The following is a 17,814-nucleotide window of genomic DNA, read 5'->3' as shown; positions in this document are numbered from 1 at the left end:
CTGTCGAGGGGATTCCGGCAATCTCAAGCCTTGTTTAACCTCCAGGTTACTTCCGAGTTCACCGGGAGGTCCCGCGATTCTTCTTCCTGTTTCTGGTCGCGTCCGACTTCAATTCCTTGATTTTTACGAGGTCCAAACACAGTGACTCTGTTTGAAGGAACTCTCCTCTCCCTTTTTGCTGAACTTTTCTCAGTTCCCTCAACATTGCCATGCACCAGGTTATTGTTTGGTTTATTCTTAATAATTCTTCGCAGAGGATCCAGGGACCATTGACCCGAGGCGAGGTCTTTTCACAGTTCCATAGATGCTCGGTTTTTGGTGGAACTCATAAGCCACGCCCATTATCAGATACTTTTTGCAGAGCAGAACTGCTGTGATCACTAGCTTTCTTGTGAAAAACTGGACAAGAGCAGCGAGAAATGGAGTGATGAAGATGCGTGAGCTCCTCTGGCCTGTTCCCCCTTGAGGGGTTTCCATGGCGCGCAGAGGAACATCAACATTTTGGATCAAAATAAGTGCGGGGTTAGCTAACGGCTAACGAGGTTCTTAATGCGGCAGAGCAGTACCGTTTGAAAGTCAATGGTTATTATTTCATGATCGCTGTTTCTTCTTCTCCTCCTTCTTCTTCTTCTTCTTCTTCTTCTTCTTCTTCTTCTTCTTCTTCTTCTTCTTCTTCTTCTTCTTCTTCTTCGGTGGTTTGTGTGGAGCTTCGGGCGCACGTCGCAGACTCCTAGATCGAGGATTGCGAAAGGACAAGCTTACCCACGGATGAGGCTATTTCCTGGAATCCAATTGGACCTGGACACTTCTTAGAATTCTTCTGTCTGAAAGCGGTTGTAGATCGGAAGAGGCACGTGTCGGTCAAGGAGTTTCCTCCAGTGTGTTTGGAGCTCTGAACTTACTTTAGACCAGCGGTTCTTAACCGTGTTGGAGGTCCTGAAGCCCACCAGTTTCATACGCGCATTAACCGAACCCTTATTGGAAAAATAAAGATTTTTTTTTTTTAATTTAAGACATAGGTATATGTTTTTACTGGTGCACAAAATGAACCGTGTATCAACATCACATTATTTGAAAAACAGAACCAGCAAAACATGATTTTCACACAAAAACAAAAACATAACAATGAATAGGAAGGAGTAAGGAAGTGCTAGACTACAGTTGCTCAACTTAGCGTAAAGTCAGGAGGCTCAACACGTTCCGTTACACATGTGAATCCATATTGTATGTATTCGTCCGACCACTTTCTTTTTTGCTCAACATAATTAGTATGAAGGGATTCAAATATGAAGAAATAAATCACATGACGGTCACAAGTTGACTCCTGAGCGCTCCAAAATCCCTGCAGCACAGCACAGAGAGGGCAAGCTATGTAGCGTGATCACCCGCAGCCAGTGATGGCCGAGCGGGGTGTGTCGTCACGAGTTATATGAGTCGGGTGTGTGTGTTGACCCCCGCTGAAGCCCTGGGGCTCGATCAAACCCGCCGCTTTAGACGGAGAAGACTAGATAGAAAAAGATCTGTTCACACCTGCGAACGCAAGAAGAACAAATGGGTTTGATGCAGTGAGGGATGCTCAAACCACCGCATAACTACTACCACATTTCTTATTTCATTTTTATACGTGGTCCAATGAGGTATCATGTAAATTGAACAAAATGAAAATAGCAACTCAATTCAATTTTTGGGGCATTTTATTTCAACTTTAAATCCATTAACGGCCATATAAATGTACCGACATTATTTTGTATGTACCGTATTTTTCGGACTATAAGTCCCAGTTTTTTTCATAGTTTGGCCGGGGGTGCGACTTATACTCTGCAGCAACTTATGTGTGTTATTATTGAGCTCTCTTGCTCTGATGTGTGTGTGTCTGTGTCTGCGTGTGTGTCTTTAGTGTATCAGTGATTGTCACTCACACACACACGCAAACCAATCAAAATTCAGTGGGGGCGGGTCATGGCAGAAGTGCGTTGTGAAAAAAGAAGCTACCAGCGACTTCTGTACCGATGAAAACTGATCATTTCAACATTCGCGGTAACTTATAAAAACAACTGAGAAGGGCTGAACAAAAATGGCACGGATAAGAAAAATCATATTCTGCAGGTTACAAGCCGGAAGTAGTGAAATATGCAGCCGAAAACGGCAATCAAGCAGCAGAATGAAAGTTTGAAGTTAGTGGGGAAAAACGGAGGTTACTCTTACTGAAATGAAGAAAACTTAAAAAGCTAATCGCTGGCTAAAAGCTAGCTGGCCGCGGCTCGGGGAACGAGGTCACACTTGGATGTTTGAACAACGTGCTGCCGGGAGAGGCTTGTCAACAGAACAGTTGCGTCTGCCAAGGAGATGAATATAAATGATAGTTATTTGAATGACTCTTATCATAATATTTTACGTTAACATAGCCTACCAGGCACGCTCTCAGTTCGTTGTTTATGCGTTTTATTGGCTATATTAGGCTATACTTATTCAGCCTGTTGTTCTCTATTCTATTTTTATTTCAAATTGCCTTTCAAGATGAAACGTCTATTCTGGGGGTCGGATTTTATCAAATAAATTTCCCCCCAAAAATGCAACTTATACTCCAGTGCGACTTGTATATGTTTTTTTTGTTCCTTATTATGCATTTTTGGCTGGTGCGACTTATTATCCGGAGCGACGTATAGTCCGAAAACAGACGATAATCCAGACAAAATTAAACAAATGTAAAAAATAAGGAGTTTCTAAATTCAATATTGATTGAAAATACTTGTTAAAAAATTTAAAGAAAATAGTTTGGCGTGTGTGTGTGTGTGTGTGTCCGGTTGCAAATTATTTTTCTGACACGATGAGGTAATCCTTCAGTCAGCCTTCCTGGTAGCACCACGTCAGTTCGGTCCATCTCTGGGTTTAGAGCACAGCGGCTCCACTAACCTTAACCCTCCTGAAGCCTCCACATCCAGCTCAAGTCAGAATGGAGACCTCAAATGGCAACTGGATCATTTCAGGTTGGAGTCCAAGTCACCTTTTCTTGGAGATACTCAGACTGCCGTGCTTCTGCATGAGTATATCCTTCATTTGGGATGTGCTCCTCACCCTTGCAGATAGGATGCGATAAGGACGCTCAAAAGCGTCAACAACAGAGGGTGTAGATAATTTTGCTGGTTTAAAAACCCCCTCCTGGGCCGGGATCCGAGGATTAGGGACGTCCGGAGTCACTCCATCGCTGGCGCGCACCTAAAAAAAAAACATAAAATGAAGCTGCACAGATGTTTGTGCCTCCATGTGAGCTGCACATCTGTCCACCAGGGTGGCGGCGGCTGGGCAGCTCACGTCCAGCACATCTTCTGCGTGTCCGAGAACCGGTCTGCCTTCGTTAAATACACACACACACACACACACACACACACACACACATACTCACTCACCCATCCTCGCCATTAGAATCATTAACTGGACAATGATTATATTAAGGTTGGACTCAAGACTAATTTCGCTAAGTGCAAAACGTTTGTGTGTGTGTGTGTGTGTGTGTGCCTGTGTGTGTGTGTGTGTGTGTGTGTGCGTGCGCTCACTATACCGCAGTCCACCCTGCTGTCCACTCGTGTGAGCTAATGAAGCCGGGTGTCTTCCTCATCTTCCTTTTCTTTGTGGTCCACGTTCATCTGGTGCTTCTTGATGGACGCGTTATGTCCGGTTTGGAGGAAAAAAACAAGCGGGCCGAGAGGGGAGACGGAAACTAAATGGGTTTTAGTGTATCCATGTGCATCTCAAAGCTTGTTATTAAGCTTTAATGGCTGTAAATATTTTTTGCCTTGGAAAAATTCAACAAGTCATCTATTATTTATTGCAGCCGGTGATTCCGTTGCAAGGCTGCGCAGAAAAATAAAGTTCCTTTTCCTGAAAGTCCCGTTGAAAAAGTAACATTTTACCAACTTGGAGATTAATTGGATTTCTGTTTGACATGTGGATGAGAGGGTGAGTAGACGTATGAGAGGGCGGTATAGATAATGAATGAATGAATGCATGAATCTCAATTTGGGCCTTACAAATGAAGCTATCGGACTTCGGGAGTTTTCAAAAATAGGGTCGTCGTCAGCTCAGGAAACCTCGAGGATCCGTGAAACCGATCAACGGCACAATGTCAAGCTAATCTTTTAAGGCGTTCATCATAACCTCCATCTGCCCGGGTCAGGTTCATCCGTGGTGCTACTTCCTAGCTTTTATTTTGAAAATGCTTTTACGGCCAGCGCTTCATTGTCTCTTCTCTTTTTGTTTTTCTGTCTCCCTCAGACCACCAGAAGCTGGAGCGCGAGGCGAGAATCTGCCGTTTGCTCAAACACCCCAACATCGGTGAGTTGTCTTCACTGACCGACCGCTCGGGTTAGTTCGATGAATCCAAATCAAGCGTGGGGTCGAGAAAGGAGGTACATTTTAGAGGGGAAGTGCAGCGGCGTGGTGGTAAGCGCTTCTTCCGCCTCACAACCAGAAGAGAGACTCAATGCAGAGACTCAATGCTCTCCCTGTGTCTGCGTGGGGTTCCTCCAGGTTCACCGGGTTCCTCCCACAAGCCTAAACCATGCAGGAGGTTCATTGGAGACACTAAATTGCCCGGATGTTGTTGTCTATCACCATATGATGTAGGAAAGAGTGAACGGTTGCATCTCCATATGGTTGTCTGTCTCTAAACTTGACCCCGGGATTGACCCAAGGAGAACTTCTCGCTCAATGAGCCCGCTGGGATGGGCTTCAGCAGCCCTGCAACCCTGAGTGCAGGAGAAGTGCCAAAAATAATGAATGAATTGTACTGTTAGTGCAAGTAAAGACAACCTAGTTTGCATTGTCTGGTTCTTTAATAACAGATTCTGTCGCTGCTGGAGCTCCTCTGTGGTTACGGAGGAGCTCCAGTTTTACTGTTTTGATTGCAACTTGTAGGAGAAAATATAAAGTATTTACATAATAAATAAATACATACATATAAATATTATATGTATTTTATATACATTATTACTTATGAATATATTTTGAATATAAGTATAGTATGTCATTTAGAAATATTTGTAGAAATTAATTATAAATTTTATATATATAAAAATATATTATATATTTATTATTATTTTAAAAAACATACAATTTATAATTATATGTATATATATTTATTTTTTACTGTCAGCACTGTACTTATGTCACTCATGTCACAAAATCATGATCTAGGACATAAAAAACATGTAGTAAAGATAAAATGAGATAAAAAATATTTACGCACGGAGTTTCCCAAAAAATAACACTAGCGCATGAAAGCGAATGTAGAAAAATCCAATTTGATGTGCAGCTGGTGAAAATAAACAGTCATCTCTCTCTCTCTCTCTCTCTCTCTCTCTCTCTCTCTATACATATACACATATATATATATTATATATATATATATATCAGTGACCTGCGGTCAGGGGAGGCACGTTAGGCTCTGCCTTACCAGTCATTATGAAAAAAACTGTGATAAGCCAAGATGAATATCAACATCTTTCTACTGATCTGATTTTTAAGTGTGTTTTCTATACGATTCGAATCATGGTTTAAAATAGCTCAAGGACAAATTGCTGAATTCATGCATTTCATGATCAAATATACACACAGTCCCTCACAAACTGGGCTGTGTGGCACGGGATCGTTTATGTTTCTCAGCATTTCGCCTATAGAATGTTTATCGAAAGCTGTTTATTTTGTTTTATACACCATGACCTTCTACAAGCTGTGTAATGTCTTTAGCGTAAGTTTATGATAAAGTTATTCTTGCAGATAGTAGAGAAAAGTCAAGAGGTGAGGCAGAGAATACTGTGCCTCACCTGAAGGGGGTGTTTGTTAGCTGGCAGGTGCTAGATACTGCTGTCCCTCTAAAATCAATGTAGGATGTAATAAATAGGATACACTGAGGACAATAAGGAGGACTTTAAGAACAAAGTAACAGCTTTTTGGGGAGAAAAAAAGGCCACAAATCTTGTTCAGTTATATAAAAAAATGACTATTGGGAATAAGAAACTCACACATCTATATCTATATCTATATCTATATATATATTTATCTATCTATCTATCTATATATATATATATATAATTATTGCTTTAATATATATATATATATATATATATATATATATAATATAATATTATATCAATATTATATATATATTATATTATATTATATTATATTAATATTATATATATATATAATATTTCTGTGCCTGGCTTTACTCGGCCAAATGCTCGGCTGTGAGTCCACCATGTTTTATCACAAAACACCCAGGAGACATTTCTGAAGGTGATAACGGAAATCGAAAAGCAGAGTAGACCCTTTTTGTTCGGAAAAATTACAATACAATATAATCAGCCCCTCCTTCATAAACCTACGTTCATTTGACCTTTGTGCGCACCGCCTCCGTTCCGAAGGCTTTCCGGCCGTGACTCACGGCCCGTCTGCTGCCGGAGAAACAAACCCCGAGGAACCCGGCGGCCGGCTTTGCTCCGCCGTCTGGCACATTATTAGGTCAATAAATGTCGCGGAATATGAAGTTCCGACGTGAGGCCGGCGAGCTGGAGGCTGCAGTATTTATCGTCTCAATACCATCACCGTACCTGGGAATGTTTTTCTCCTGCACGCCCGCCTCCACGCCTATTTTTCATGCGAGACTGTTTTTTTTTTTTTCTTTTTAATATCTCCGTTGGTCCCCTGTGAGGCTGGGACGTCGGACGTGAATCTAGCCTCCGCTGCAGGAGCAGCTGCGCTCGGTCAACGTCCCGCTTCTTTATTTATTGCTTTAATTCGGAGGGAAAAAAAACACAAAACTCGACTCCTGGAGGGCCTCTGAAAGTCGCTCTCCTGAGAAACGCTTGAAACGCTGAAAAGAAAAAACGCTCCAAATCACAGAGAAAATCCATTTTCTATAACTCTTCGCTAAAAGACGCGTTTTTTCATTGACATCTATATGCGTTCTAATAAAAGTGAAATCCGAACACAAATAACCGGGACTGATGTATTCAATTCAAAAGGTTTATGAAGCTAATTTGTGCTTTCCGACCGTTCACTTCTTGCTTTATCCCGTCGGTTTTCTTCGGAGATCTGGCCGACGCGGCGCCAAACAGTGCAGTACCACTAGGACCCTTCGGGGGGCAGTGTTGCGCAGAACGCTCGAGCATCCGTTCACGTATCGCGAGCAGAAATAAGTTCGTAAAAACCGAGACGAGTTTTCCGAGAAGATTCCTTCAGGGGTTCTCCTCACATCTCCGGCTGAAGGTCTCCTTTCTTTTCCCCTCTCCCCAGTCCGACTCCATGACAGCATCTCAGAAGAAGGCTTCCATTACCTAGTGTTTGACCTGTGAGTACACACACACACACACACACACACACACACACACCACACACACATAACACACATACAGGTTTGTTTTGAGGGTTGCCACCCAAATGTTGCCTGGATCCTCGTCTGTTTGTTTGTCCCAGAGCCGAAACAGAAGGATAACAGTATTTCTTCTGTGTGTGTGTGTGTGTGTGTGTGTGTGTTTATTCAGCGTCACTGGTGGAGAGCTGTTTGAGGACATTGTTGCCAGAGAATATTACAGCGAGGCGGACGCCAGGTATGACGTCCACGTCCATTTTTATTTCTTTTTCTTATCAAAAGGGAAACGCGGCTCGAAATATCCGTCCGTCGCCTCGAGGATTTTTTTTTTTTTTTCTTCATTTTCAGTCACATGACGTCCGTTTCATCAATAAGTAACGCGTTTTCGGGGGAATTTTACTTCGGGCTCAGGAAGAAGTCGCCGTTGTCAGCGTTTCCGCCGCCGGGCCGCGGCGGCTGAGCTAACAGAAATGACGCTTCTAATCCTCACATTAGCTACGGGTTCTAATTTTTTTTTTTTTTTTTTCACTTTTTCGGAGCGTCCGCGGGCACGGCGCTCCTGCTGCCGACCCCGGCATCACCTCTGAAAATGTCAGGTCCGAATTGAGCGAAGGGAAGCGAAGGTGACTTTAATCGGGTGCGGGAACGGTGCGAGTTAAGGACACGCTTATGTAATGTATTCGCCACAACAACGCCGTTGATTTGACATATTTTGACTCTGGCTGTCTTTCCCGTCTCCCCGCCGCCTGTCTCAGCATCCCACCCCCCCACCTCAGGGCCGACCTCGGAGCGCCGAGACGACCGCGGCTAAGCAATATATCGGCTCACATCAAATATTACTTTTTTTCCCCCCTCAAATATGAAGCGTCGTCACGGTCTACGATGTAAACCGGTTGTTTAAACAGAATAAATGCACAGCGGCCCTGGTTTGGTGAAATCAGAATAATAAGATACACTCGTACCTTGACTTAGGAGTTTAATTTGCTCGTATATCAAAATACAATTAACTGAATTGTTGTTAATCCGTTCCAGCTTTTTGTTTGTTCCATTTTTAAATGAGAAAAATGTACTTTATACCGTCAGACTGTAAAATTTGGAAGGGACTTGTGTAAAACTATCATCTCACATTTAAAGACTAGTTTTTTTTAGAGTTTTAAGTCTCAGCCTAGATTTGACAAAAAACAGAGGATGCCACACCTTGAGACTTTGGAAAAGACTTGAGGAGAACTACAATTACCGTCATTTCGTGATTTTCGAGCGCGCCTGAATATAAGCAGCACCGGCTAAAAATAACTAAATACATATATGTGTACATATAAAGGCCGCACTTGTCTAAGTGTCCACGTTGAAACATGAGATATTTATAAAGAAAGTTGTTACACAGAAACATTTTTTTCAACTTTTCATTAAAAACATACCGGTAACATCCACAAATACTGGAAATGCCTGTAACACGGCTGATTAAAAAGATTAATCATAAATAACACAAGAAAATCCATCCATTTTCCGTCCCCGCTTGGTCCTACTCCAGCTGATCGCTATCTCGGTCTTTGTCCTGCGCGCTAAAAACCGTTAGTCGTCTTCATCGGTGTCGGAATTGACCGGCTTCAGAATTTCACTGTAATTTCATCGGTCCGATGTCACGAGGCTAAATGTTTCGGCGGCACGAAGCTTGTCAGCCCCCCCCAAAAAATCCATAAATTAGCCTCTTCAGTAAGACTCTTTATTAAGATCCTCCTCCGAACTGTGAAAATTGCAAGGTATAAACCCGGCATTACTCGCTACACACTTGCTAGAATGCTACTATGTGTTGCTAAACTTGGCTCGCACACTTTGCCTCACTACAATGGAACTGCCGCTTTATTCGGATTCTTTATTTGATTTCGTTTTTCTTTGTTAAAACTCAGTCGTGTCTCGCTCGTCGGTGTTTCTACGTACGGCCGGGGTCGGCAACCCGCGGCTTTTTGATCCCGCTGATGCGGCTCCCGGCGGCTTTTGAGTATTTCATTAAAATGTATTTTAATTTAGTTTGTTCATTTTTGTAAATTGTAAATCTGAAAATTAGGGAGATCTCGTAACATCTAAATAAAATGTGTTAAAATATTTTTCTCGCTCTTTCTGAACCCACCAGTAAAAGGATGATAGCACACAGAGACGGCATTTTTGGTTTGATAATAATTTAGGCTCTGCTATTTTTAATAAATACAGTATTGAGTATTTTGCTTAAAAGTAACCTACAACCCAATGTCTTTTTTCAGAGTAGAAAATGTTTTGTAGCATCAGACATCTAAGGCTTGTTTTTGCGGTTGTTCAGTTATTTAAAAAAATGCATCACATATTTTGGTTATACATAGCGTAAAGGCAAAAAAAAAAAAAAAAACGACCAGAAAACGTTGCAGACCCCTGGTCTTGGTTTTTGTTTACTTTTTACACATATGCATAGATAAATAGAAATAAATTAAAAAAAAAATAGAAAATTACATACATATACAATAAAATTGTAAAATTTTAAAATAAAATTTAACAAAATAAATTCATAAAAATAATCAAATAGAATGGATTTTCTTTTCAAGGGGAAGTGGTTCAGATGTGTTTGATTTAAAATTCCAAAATAGTTTCAAAGAAAACCTGTTTTCCGAAATGCTACCTAATTTTGGGCAGCGCGTCTGACTGATTTTAACCGCCACTTCACGGCACGGACGGCGGCGTCCATGTCGGTGTCAAACGCTCCACCCGCTCGATCCTCAATCCGACCTGGACTTATAACTCCAAGCAAAACAAAAAAAATAAAATAAAAATCCCCAAGCGGCGGCTTGGATCTCGGCCGAACCGACGGCTCCGCTGCCGTTTCTAATGTTTGCCGCTGCGGTGGATAAATGTCTGGTATCTTCTGCAGCCACTGCATCAATCAGATCCTGGAGAGCGTCAGTCACATCCACCAGCATGACATCGTGCATCGGGACCTTAAGGTGAGAACGTGCACGCCGTCGGGGGAGAAGGATCGCAATCGGAGATAAAAAGGACGTCCGTTGGCTAGCAACAGGCCTGCGTTCGCGGCCGACGTCACGTCGTGACGTCGGTCTGGCCGAGCGTCATCCCCCCTTCTTCTCTTCACCTGCTCTGGAAGCCCCCACCTCTTTGTTCAAGCCCCCCCCCCCGCCCGCCGGCGCCGCCGAAAGAGTGACGGAAGCGCCACAGCCGCTATTAATAGCAGGCCGGGATGACGGCCGGCGATGATTCCGGCTGCAGCAGGATCGTTCAACCCGAGCAGACGCCGGCGGCGGTGGCGGCGGCGGGGGGGGGGGGGGGGTTCACGGGGGGTCGGGAGGGGGTGAGACGACCCAAACGCCATCCAGATCCCTGACCTTTAACGGCTGCATAAAAAGGCTAATGATGATAGCCGTTAACATTCAGCTCTTAATGCGACTCGTTATTAGCGTTAAAGCTGGTAAAATATTATGGTCTGTTGTCGGAGCGTGTCGAAAACGGGTGATTCAGCTCGTAGAACCTGCAACCAAAACAGGAGGATTCACTTTCCTGTCACCTCCATTTAAATGCAGAAGGCACAGCGCGGAGTTTGACCGGCTAGCACACCAGTGTGTGTGCGTGTGTGTGTGTCACGACTGGCTGCATCCTCTAGCTGTTTCCTAATATCCCCGTCGTATATTAGCGTCGTCCTTCTCAGTTTTTCTCAAAGCTACCGAGCGTGCTCCATCAGTGACGGGCGCCATCTTGACCCCCGGAGCCTGCAGGCCATTATTACACCTTCACCCGAAGCTCTGCTTCACATCTCCGTGACAAGAGGCAGGAAGCCAGACAGATGAATGGATAATAGCGGCGTGAGGCCCGGTTTCGTCAGCCAAATGGATTCCCAGACTCCCGTATCCATATCGTAACGGCCTGCGCGTCGCCGGAGGTTCGAGAAGCTGCGCGCAGATGTTGTTTTTTTTTTTTAAATCGATTATCAGGGAAGTCGCATTGAAAAAAGCCACCATCGCAAACAAAACGAGGAAGAGCAAAGAGTTACGAGTCGCAAAGTGCAACACCCGAGGTGGTTGCGTGGCTCTGACCTCCTCTTCCTCCTCCATGTTGGACGTCCACCAACACCAACAAAGACCCGCCTAGCAGTGACCCATCTCACACACACACACACACACACACACTGTACGCCCCCTTTTTTTTTTCTTCCTATCATCTCTGGAGGCCACCGGCTGAAGGAGGGGGGAGAAGAAAAAAAAACAAGCTTTGTACGGGAACAAGAGTTGAGTGCTGTTGGCAGGCTGGGTTGCCATGGTTACTACAGGGTGAGGTCACCCGGCTGCTGCAGCGCCAGCACAGGGACTCATTATGCCACCTCCTATTTATCTATCTCTATCTGTCCGTCTCCGCGGTTCCTTCAACATCCTCCGTCTCCGTCCCCCCCGTTGTTTTCGGCCTGTCGGACCGGGACGGAGGGACGGAGACGCTGATGGATGAGAACAAACGGAGCGGCCAGACGCTCAGTTCAAGTGTCACACTTCGGGTCCGTCTGTACGCAAAAGGACGGAGACGCACTCTCACACACACACACACACACACACACACACACATACACCGCCTGACAGTCGGGACTTGTAGTGAAGAATGTCGGACAACCACGCTGTGAGAGACAAGCCTCAATGGATTCGTAGCCATTGGGTCTGACACACACACACACACACACACACATTCGTGCTCATCTTAATGAAGTGCTCCGAAAAGTACTTGCATGGGCGAAGGTGTGACGGACTCGCAGGTTCGTAACACTCGCGCTACGCTCGTCCTGTGGAGAGAGAGAGAGAGAGAGAGAGAGCATGTCTGACATGGGAGTTGTAGTTTTAATCTGTAGTTCCGAAGCTGAGCTCTCCCATCCGTGTGTTTATGGACCTTTTCACGGCCTGAACAACAATCCAATAAGTGGAATGGCCCTTAAAGAGAGCAAACAAAAGTTCTGGATCTCTCGTCGAGCCTTTTCATGGGGGGAAAAATAAAGCGCAAAGAAAAAGGAGGGTGCTGTGAATAAAAATATCAATTTCAAAAATGCTGCACCGCTAAAATCACTAAACGGATGTGACCGCGAGGTATCATCGAACCCCAACGAGGAACAAAATCGGGGAAATAACGAGCGACCTCGGATGCGGTAAACAAGCCGCCGTCTCTGGGAATCGGGAGGAACGTCGGGCCAAAAAAGACAGCATCGAATTCAGAAAAAAAAAAAGGGTCTTTCCTCTCGAGGGGCTGAAGATGGCGGGGCGGCGGGGGGGGGGGGGGCAGCGGGGGGAGCCGGGGTCGCCTGCCGGACCACATCATGCCTCATTACCGCTGGAGATGACGGCCGGCTCCTGCAGCCCGTCCACTCATGCACGCACGGCGGACGGCGCTCCGCAGAGGCTACATGCTCATCACTTTGTGCCCTTAATTAGAAGGTTCTTGCTGCTCGCTTATGTCACGCCGAGGAGTTCGTTCTAGGGGAAATTGAGATTTCGGGGGGTTTATTTCACTTTTTATTTTAGCATGGAAGCATTCAATTTTATCATCTGTTCATTGAAGGTTCATAACATGTGTGTGTGTGCGTGTGTGTGTGTGTGTTGGGGTCCCACAGCCAGAGAATCTGCTCCTGGCCAGTAAGATGAAGGGAGCTGCGGTGAAGCTGGCGGACTTCGGCCTGGCGATCGAGGTGCAGGGGGACCAGCAGGCGTGGTTCGGTAAGACGGGAGGGACGGTAAGGAACGAGATGACGGAAAAAGGGGGTTGTGTTTTTCCGCACCCCAAACTGACACTCGCGCCGAACGCCGAGAAAACCTGCGAATTACGCTCCTTTTTTTTTTTTTTTTTTTTGTTGTTGCAGGCGTTCTTGTGATAAAAACAGGAGCTCTGGCTCCAAACCAAGGCGGATGAGTCACTGCGGTTCAAAAACTGCGGTGAAATGACTCAAAAAAAACACCTCGAGCTTGTCCGGACATGTTCCTCCCCCCTGGAAACTCTTCGTATTTTGTCTTTTTAAGCCGAGTCCTGTTACCACACCTCAGAGGCCTTGCCCAGCATATTTGGGAGGGGGGTTTAAGTTACAGTAAATCCTGCGCGATTGAGAAATTGCGGTAAATTGCCAGGTTGCACAATGAAACTTTCTTTGCGTTCTTCCTTGGAAACTTCAAACACACACACACACACACATGCGGTAATTACTGGTTCCGTTTTGTGAGACGGGGGGGTGTTTTTGACGTCGCAGGTTTCGCAGGAACTCCGGGGTATCTTTCCCCGGAGGTGCTGAGGAAGGACCCTTACGGAAAGCCGGTGGATATCTGGGCGTGCGGTCAGTTCCTCAGCCATCGCCCTGCATCCCGTCGGTGTGTGTGTGCATAAATTAATCTGACATTTTTCTTCTTTGCACGTGTGTGTGTGTGTGTTAGGCGTGATCCTATACATCCTTCTGGTGGGCTACCCCCCCTTCTGGGATGAGGACCAGCACAAGCTGTACCAGCAGATCAAGGCTGGGGCATATGACGTGAGTCCACCCTGGTTCAGTGTGTGTGTGTGGTATGTGTGTGTGTGTGTGTGCGCGTGCCATTTGCATGCTTATCGATTGCTTCATGGACCCTCCCCGATCGTCCATGAATGCACTGCAGGTGGTCTCCTTCCTCTCTCATATTTAAAAATGTTGAAAATAGCCGCTAATTAGCCTGCTAGCTGCTAACTAGCTGGTTAGCTAGTGCGCCTATTATTGTGTATGTTGCAATGAAAACAGAGTAACAGTAAGCTCATGGAATAACATCACATCTCAACTTTCTCACATCAAATGCAGATATTTGATCGCTTGCTAACATAAGGATATTGATTTCTTTCTTTTTAATCAATTCCCATCTATAACGGAGCTCATATTTGTGGCCCCTCCCCCCAAGCAGCTGGAGGGCCCTTAATTACATAACGTCGGTTTCTATTACAAAACATAATTTACATTTACAGGGGGGGTGGGGGGCTTTGAGACCATCCCGACATCCATAAGTGTCATCGTCATCCAAGTAATTTAGAATTCCAATCTTGAATTTTAATTACTTGCTACTTGATATCGAGCGATTTTCCTGAGCGGAATTATAAAATAAGAAAAGAGAGAGAAACGCTTCACGAAACGGCAGTGGTCGTGGTGATCAGATCTCACGGCGTTCCTCCGGGGGACGGGAATTTATTACCCGCAATCATTTTCATAATGGGATGCAACCACATCTAATGAATGTGCGCGATGTGAGCGCTGATATGAAGTGACCAGAGGACGCCGCGCAGACTCTCATCACGAACGCCGGGTTTCCAAGTGAAACCGACTTCAATTGTCTTTACAATAGTGTTTAGTGTTAACACGTCCCCGTGCACGCCAGCCAGCTCAGATGTGCTGTTTTCGGGGGGGAAAGATCATTACGGAAGATGTTTACTTGTCAGAAACAAAACAACAATAAGAGGAGATTTGAATAAACTGTTTTCAGTTTATTTTTAGAAGGTCCCTGGTTGGATTCCTTCAGATGGCCTTTCTGTGCGGAGTTTCCATGTTCTCTGCTCGAGGTTCCTACGGGTTCTCCGGGTTCCTCCCGCAGTCCAAAAACACAACACTTCCTTCCTCGGAGATGTTGTGGAAATTATTCTATTGCTGATCCTGCGAGGCGCAATAAGGAAAACAAATGGAACCCAAAAGAGTCGAGACATTTTATTTCTGGAAGCTCAGAGAGCTACGTGTCATGGAGTGGACAAAAAAAAAAACTTGGAGGTCAACGTCCTTTAGGAGGTGCGCTTGTGTGATCATTTTTGTAAGACACAAGACGGAGAAGAACAACATTGTTTGAACGACAGATAGTTGATTAAGCAAGGACGTCTTGTTCGGCGAGTACAAGCTACGATTTAGACTTTCATGGCTTCTTCTTGTCCTTTGGGCTCCTTCAGGGGTCGTCACAGCGAATCAACCTTCTCCAGCTAACCCTTTTCTCTATATCCGCCTTTCTCACGTCAACTAACCTCATATCCTCTCACACGACATCTGTAAATCTTCTCTTTGGTCTTCTCACAGGCTTTCCAACGCTTGGCGTTGTAGCGTAGCGGCAGTTGTGCGTGCCGCTCCGCATTGTTTACAAGGTTCATCGTTATGTTCTCCTATTATAACGCTTTTTTTTCAGTAAGCTAGCCCTCATTATGGCTCCCAAAAAGGTTAAAAGTGCAAGTCGTGTTAAGAAGGTAAGAATTAGTCGATCTGAAGAAGGAAATAATGGTTAAACGTGAGAACAGTGTTGGTGCTACTACGACACGGCTAAGTCAACCATCTGTACGATCCTGAAGGACAAAGTTGCGCTAAAGAAGGCCGGTGTGGCTAAAGGGGCGACTACGCTAACAAGGTTACTAACTTCGTTTCAAGTCTGAGATAAAGTTAGTTTGGATAAATACAGACGTCTTGCTGGAGATAGCATTAGCGTTAGCGAGGGTCTCATCTGAGAGAGGGCTTCAGTTTTGCTGATTCAGTGAAGGATACGCCGAGTACAACTGCTGGCAAGAACAGAAAGAACACCAGAAACACAGCCATAATTAAGATTATCTTTAATTCCTTCTGAATTTTTGCCACAGATAAACCCACCCCAAAAAGTTTCAAATGTATATTTTGGGGGCTGGAGAATAGATCAGAGGGGTTTGCATTGACTTCAGTGGGAAATATTGATTCATTTCCAAACATTTTGGTTCGCGAAGGGAGTAAAAGAACAAATTAAATTCGTTAGCGAAGGTTCTTTAGTAGGACCTGTGAATGAGAGGGTGAACGGTTGTGTGTCTGTATATGAGGGCCTCTGATTGGTCCAGGATGAACCCTGTCTGTCGCCCAATCACAGCAGGGATAGGCTCCAGCACCCCGCGACCCCCCCAGGTATAGGATAATAGTGAATGAATGAATAATTTCAATAATTGCAAATAAAAACAGATTTTTTTTCTGTTTTTTTTTTTTTTTTGACATTTTCCTGGTTATCTTCTTGTGAGCATTCACAATTTCAGAATATTTATGGGACGCCGCTTCCGTCGGGTTTTCCAGCCTCGCTCATTCCAGGACAGTCTTTTTGTGACACTAAAAGGAGTCTGTCCTCCTCCAGTTTCCCTCCCCGGAGTGGGACACGGTGACGCCCGAGGCCAAGAATCTCATCAATCAGATGTTAACCATCAACCCGGCCAAGAGGATCACCGCCGACCAGGCCCTCAAGCACCCCTGGGTCTGCGTAAGTCTCACCCCGGGCCGCCTCCACGCTCCCAAAGTGGACTTTTCTTCTTCCATTACCTGTGTATATGACATAGGGAGACCGAGTGTGTGTGTGTGTGTGTGTGTGTGTGTGTGTGTGTGTGTGTGGACTGATGTCTGTTTTGTAAAGTTGAAGCCTTCTTCCCAATGACTTTTCTCCATCCATTCCCCATGTGATATGACATGGGGACGTCGAGTGTGTGTGTGCGTGTGTGTGTGTGTGTGTGTGTGTGTGTGAGTGTGTGAGTGTGTGAGTGTGTGTGTGGACTGACGTCTGTTTCGTAAGGTTTAAGCTTTCTTCCCAACATGGACTTTTCTCCTTCCGTTACCTGAGTGATATGACACAGGGACCAAGTGTGTGTGTATGTGTGTGTTTGTGTGTGTGTGTGTGTGTTTCTTAAAGTTTAAGCCTTATTTCAGTGGAGAGACAAAAATCAGATCAATTAAAACCAGGGATCCAAATACTTCTAACCCAAGAGAAACACACACACACACACACACACACACACACACACACACACACACACAGGTATGTCTATGTAGAAATACAGAAAGATGAATTTATTAAATGTGGCAGAACATGTGTAGCAATGAGAAGGTGAGAAAAATATATTAGAAAAAAAAAACAATAAGAAAAAAATTAAATAAAAAAAAAAAAAACAGAACACAGTCAAATATATATTTAAATTCTATATCTTGATATCTTGTATGTTTTGTTATGGCAAACAATCATTTTTAAAATGTCACTTTTTATTTTGATTTTTGGACTTTGATTTTATCGAAATTATGGTTTACGAGAATTTCCCGGTCGATGTTTGGTCTTCGCAGCTTCCAGTCATGGATATTAACCGCTGTCATTTTTCCACACACACATGCAGCAACGCTCCACCGTGGCCTCCATGATGCACCGTCAAGAGACCGTGGAATGCCTGCGCAAGTTCAACGCGAGGAGGAAACTGAAAGTGAGTGCACACACACACACACACACACACACACACACGTAAAACACACACGCCACTCACCTCCTCATGTTGACTCTGCTGTTTGTTTAGGGCGCCATCCTCACAACCATGCTGGTGTCCAGAAACTTCTCAGGTGAGTGTGTTTTACCAGAAGGGACCTTTTCGGTAATTTTTTTTTTTTTTTGTTTTTTGTGAAGAGAACGTCATTTCTC

General features: G+C 44.6%; 1 protein-coding gene across 19 annotated transcripts in view; it reads left to right on the top strand.

Annotated features, from left to right (window-relative positions):
- The window catches only part of camk2g2 (calcium/calmodulin-dependent protein kinase (CaM kinase) II gamma 2), a 60,249-nt gene that overhangs the window by 24,626 nt on the left and 17,809 nt on the right, over positions 1 to 17,814 (top strand). For all 19 annotated transcript variants that reach the window (XM_086173182.1, XM_086173281.1, XM_086173272.1 and 16 more), the window contains exons 3-12: positions 4,273 to 4,332; positions 7,294 to 7,348; positions 7,542 to 7,607; positions 10,266 to 10,338; positions 12,990 to 13,092; positions 13,617 to 13,700; positions 13,798 to 13,892; positions 16,498 to 16,620; positions 17,519 to 17,602; positions 17,693 to 17,735. In XM_086173182.1, the coding sequence (XP_086029308.1) occupies positions 4,273 to 4,332; positions 7,294 to 7,348; positions 7,542 to 7,607; positions 10,266 to 10,338; positions 12,990 to 13,092; positions 13,617 to 13,700; positions 13,798 to 13,892; positions 16,498 to 16,620; positions 17,519 to 17,602; positions 17,693 to 17,735 (786 nt within the window). The remainder of the gene's footprint in view (positions 1 to 4,272; positions 4,333 to 7,293; positions 7,349 to 7,541; positions 7,608 to 10,265; positions 10,339 to 12,989; positions 13,093 to 13,616; positions 13,701 to 13,797; positions 13,893 to 16,497; positions 16,621 to 17,518; positions 17,603 to 17,692; positions 17,736 to 17,814) is intronic.

The sequence above is a fragment of the Fistularia commersonii genome, chromosome 2 (assembly GCF_037954325.1).
Source record: "Fistularia commersonii isolate RoL2024-O1a breed Wild chromosome 2, RoL_Fcom_v1.0, whole genome shotgun sequence".
Taxonomy (NCBI): Eukaryota; Metazoa; Chordata; class Actinopteri; order Syngnathiformes; family Fistulariidae; genus Fistularia; species Fistularia commersonii.
Note: the sequence above shows the minus strand (reverse complement) of the source record. Positions and strands in the feature narration are given on the sequence as shown.